Source organism: Chiloscyllium plagiosum, chromosome 10 (genome assembly GCF_004010195.1).
Source record: "Chiloscyllium plagiosum isolate BGI_BamShark_2017 chromosome 10, ASM401019v2, whole genome shotgun sequence".
NCBI lineage: Eukaryota > Metazoa > Chordata > Chondrichthyes > Orectolobiformes > Hemiscylliidae > Chiloscyllium > Chiloscyllium plagiosum.
In genome coordinates, this window is record NC_057719.1 from 35,068,031 (window position 1) to 35,072,342 (window position 4,312).

General features: G+C 39.0%; 1 protein-coding gene across 2 annotated transcripts in view; it reads right to left on the minus strand.

The window, feature by feature from the left end:
- Nucleotides 1–4,312, minus strand: part of LOC122553501 (nuclear export mediator factor NEMF-like) — a 132,769-nt gene that overhangs the window by 44,388 nt on the left and 84,069 nt on the right. For both annotated transcript variants that reach the window (XM_043697353.1, XM_043697355.1), the window contains one exon: nucleotides 2,240–2,343. In XM_043697353.1, coding sequence (XP_043553288.1) covers nucleotides 2,240–2,343 — 104 coding nt within the window. The remainder of the gene's footprint in view (nucleotides 1–2,239; nucleotides 2,344–4,312) is intronic.

Below are 4,312 nucleotides of genomic sequence, written 5' to 3' on the forward strand. Positions count from 1 at the left end.
AGGGAGAGGCTGAACAAGCTGGGGCTGTTTTCTCTGGAGCGTCGGAGGCTGAGGGGTGACCTTATAGAGGTTTACAAAATTATGAGGGGCATGGATAGGATAAATAGACAAAGTCTTTTCCCTGGGGTTGGGGATTCCAGAACTAGAGGGCACAGGTTTAGGGTGAGAGGGGAAGATATAAAAGAGACCTAAGGGGCAACATTCTCACACAGTGTGGTACGTGTATGGAATGAGCTGCCAGAGGAAGTAGTGAGGGCTGGTACAACTGCAACATTCAAAAGGCATTTGGATGGGTATATGAATAGGAAGGGTTTGGAGGGATATGGGACTAGATTGGGTTGGGATATCTGGTCAGCATGGATGCGTTGGACCAAAGGGTCTGTTTCTGTGCTGTATGTTTCCATGACTCTATGTTAAATGTCTTCTTTACCACCCTGTCCACCTGTGACACAACTTTCCAAGACCTGTCCCCTTGGTGATCTGTTCGACTATAGCACCTAGGGTCTTCCATTAATTGTATAAGCCCTGCCCTTGTTCATCTTGCCAAAATGCAATAATCCAAAATAAACTCTTATCTGTCATTGGCCCAACTGATCAAGATCCCTTTGCAATCTTAGATAACCTTCTTTACTGTCGACAATACCACCATCTTGGTATCATCCACAAACTTATTAACCATGCTTCCCAAATTCATATCCAAATCATTTTGTTACAAAGTCAAAAGAGCATACAGTCAGTTTAAGACAGAAACCGTTTCTCTGAGCTGAGAGATTGTGACAGCACATGTCTGTGTCTAGCAGACAGCTGGAGAGTGTTGAGAATTGATAAAATGTAATAATCAGCTTGGGGTTGTGTTTTGATGTTAGGACAACCGGATTTGAATTTAATCAATTAATTTAAATTATACCCAGGATACAAAAACTCAATTGAATTTGAATTTACTGTATTGACAACATTGGACCAACGAAAAGGTACGTTGTTGGGGGTAAAAAAGGAACGGCACTTTGAAATTAGTCAGAGCTAACTGCATATCGAACTGGAGAGCACGTCATCTGAAAATGGCTCTCAAAACTCTTTAAAGAAACCTCTCAGAAGGCATCATCTATTAAACATACCTTTTCCAGTAAAAACAAAATCATAGAAGACGACCCAGGGAAAAGACAGCAGATTTGGAAAACTGGGAGGAAGACTGCATAAGAGACTGTATGGACTTTGAGAGATTAAGTTGATTTAATGTTTAATAATTGTGTTATTGCAGCAGCATTTTTGTAGAATTGTGGGTCAGATAGTGATTAGTTAAGAAAAGGTAGCTTAGATTTATTAATAGTTTCTGTTTAGTTTCTTTAAACAATGGGGTTTTCTTTCACTCACTCACACTGTTAGCAGATTACAAGGCAAGGCGAGCTTTTAGGGTGTTTTAGTTTTAATTAGTAGAGTGGTTTGACTTCTGCATCGTAACAATTTATATAAATGACAAACAACAGCGGACCTAGCACTGATTCCTATCAAACATCACTGGTCACAGACCTCCAATCTGCAGAAATACTCTCCTTGTGTTCCTCCAATTCTGATATCTAACTCACGTGTAACACCTCTTACCCTACTATTGGGATTCCATGTCTTCAGGTGCCCAAATCCTGAGCTCTGAAATCCTCTGTAAACTTCTCTGCCTCTCTTTTCCTGTGAATTACTCCATAACATATACCTTTGTGATCACTCTAATACTTTCCTGGATAATCCCACATTTTTCACCCTCTGCATACTCAATGACTTTCAAGTTGAAATTCCTTACATCAAATACAAATATGAAGAATTCTAAATCTTCCATTCACTTTCATCATATCCAAGCATGACTTGTTAAATTTATTGGTAACATTGTTGTGAAGTGCTTGGGAATGATTTGCAAGTTGTTGTTTTTACCAAGCAGAATCAAATAATTATAATGGGAACTCGCAATATATAAACTTATAAGTTAGGTTAAGAAAAATATCTTCATTCATTGCCTGATAATCTATTCAACTAGGTAACAAAATAGGATAGTTTGGCGGGAGAATCAATTTTTGGATGAATGAGGTTTGACTAAAATGCAGGCTACTACTTTTCTAGCAGATATTTGGCAGAGTTTCAACAACATATCTCTATTCCCTGATGACTTTGCATCAGGCACCAACCCCAGTGAATAAATGTAGATGCAATAAACAATAACCTTTGGAAAAAGGAAGCAACAGTACAAACAAACCTGATTTAAGATACCGTTTGACAATCAACTCATTTTGTTGCTGGTCTCGACCAGCTATAACGAGGTAGTTTTCACTGCTGATAAACCACAAGAACTTCTCAAACCTAACAAAGAAAATAAAAGTCAGTAATAATTTGAATTGAGTCATAGAATCATACAGCTGTACAGAGTGGAAACAGACCCTTCAGTCCAACTCTTCCACGCTGACCAGATTTCCTAAACTGATCAAGTCCCTTTTGTCAGCATTTGGCCCATATCCCTTCAAACCCTTCCTATTCTCATACCCATCCAGATGCCTTTTAAATGCTGCAACCGTAACTGCCTCCACCATCTCCTCAGGTGGCTCATTCCACACATGCATCACGCTCTGTATGAAAAGAGTTACCCCTCAGGTCTCTTTTAAATCTTTCTCCTCTCACCTTCATCCTCTGCCCGCTAGGGGAAAAGAGCTTTGGTATTTACCCTATCCATGCCTCTCATGATTTTGTAAACCTCTCTGAGGTCACCCCTCAGCCTCCAACACTCTAGGGAAAAGAAACCCCAGCCTATTCAGCCCCTCCCTATAGCTCAAACTCCAAATGATAAAATTGGCCATTTAAACAGACAAACTGATAAGCTAGCAGCAAATCTTACAAATCCTTCAGTTAATAAGATTCGCTACAAATTTGTTAAAAATGCTTCAATCATCGAAATTAAATATACCTTCATAAATGCATTAGAATATTAGAAGTTGACAGAAGTTGATACAAAAAGCACAAGATTCAGAATGGATTAAAAAACTGCTGTTTTAATAAATGCACTGAAATCAAATTCAATTTCAAAATACTTTAAACAGATGACTGGTATCTGTACTTTTCACCAACATCCAATCAAGTAATGCACTGGCCTGGATCTTGCACAACTTGCTCCTGATCCTGATCCTGCCACAAAAGATAAGCAATCTCTGTGGAGTGGATTTCCTTTTCTTTATGCCAGGTTTAATTCATGCCAAATCAAGGTGACCTTCAGCAACAATTTGATGCCATTAAACAGGACAAGCGTTCAATCACTACGAAGCATCGTTATTATGCCAATTATGATAATAGAGAAATCTGATATTTTAACATAAAATTAGCTTTGCAGGGCCTATAAAGCTGTATTGTAGTGATTACAGACTTAAAATGCTGCTTAAAATCCTAGCTACACCTTATTCAACAAAACATGCATTAAGAAGTTGCAAATTTATACTTATTGATTTATGTTACAGACTGTAATTTATTGGAGTACAGAAAGATCCTTCAGCTATTTGATAGTGTAGCGTGCAAGCAGATTGTGTTTTCATTTCTCTGAGGCTTGAAGCTAGTCCAACTTTGCAAGATAAAGACCTCTGTTGCACGGTGACTGCATGTATTCTTAATAAAATACAGATGGAAGCTTAACTTCACACCTCATACAAGCAAAACTGTCCTAAAATCTACCAATGGCTTGATATTACATCTTCTAGCAGGGTGAGGAAAGTGTGCTTTATTTAAAGTGTTTTGAATGGGAGTTATCATATTGCTTCAGTACATAAAGCAATATGTTAAAGGATGCAGCTTGCACTGATATTTTCATCACAGCCACCTCCTGATCTTAGCAAAGCTGTTATTGGGAGAATCCAGTACCTTCTTACAGGAAAGAGAAAATGAAAAAAACGAGAAGAGATCAATTCAATGCATGAGAAAAACTGATTTTGATGAAAAATTGGATTCTTGTTTAATGCTGTTGGTATTGGCATTGGCATTAAACATTTATCAAGTCTCGTTTCAGAACAAAGTTCCCTTCACTTGGCCTGGTTTCAGATAATGGAGAAAGTGAGGACTGCAGATGCTGGAGATCAGAGCTGAAAATGTGATGCTGGAAAAGCGCAGCAGGTCAGGCAGCATCCAAGGAGCAGGAGAATCAACATTTAGGGCATGAGCCCTTCTTCAGGAATGAGGAGAGTGTGCCAAGCAGGATAAGATAAAAGGTAGGGAGGAGGGACTTGGGGGAGGGGCATTGGAAATGCGATAGGTGGAAGGAGGTTAAGGTGAGGGTGATAGGCCGGAGTGGGGG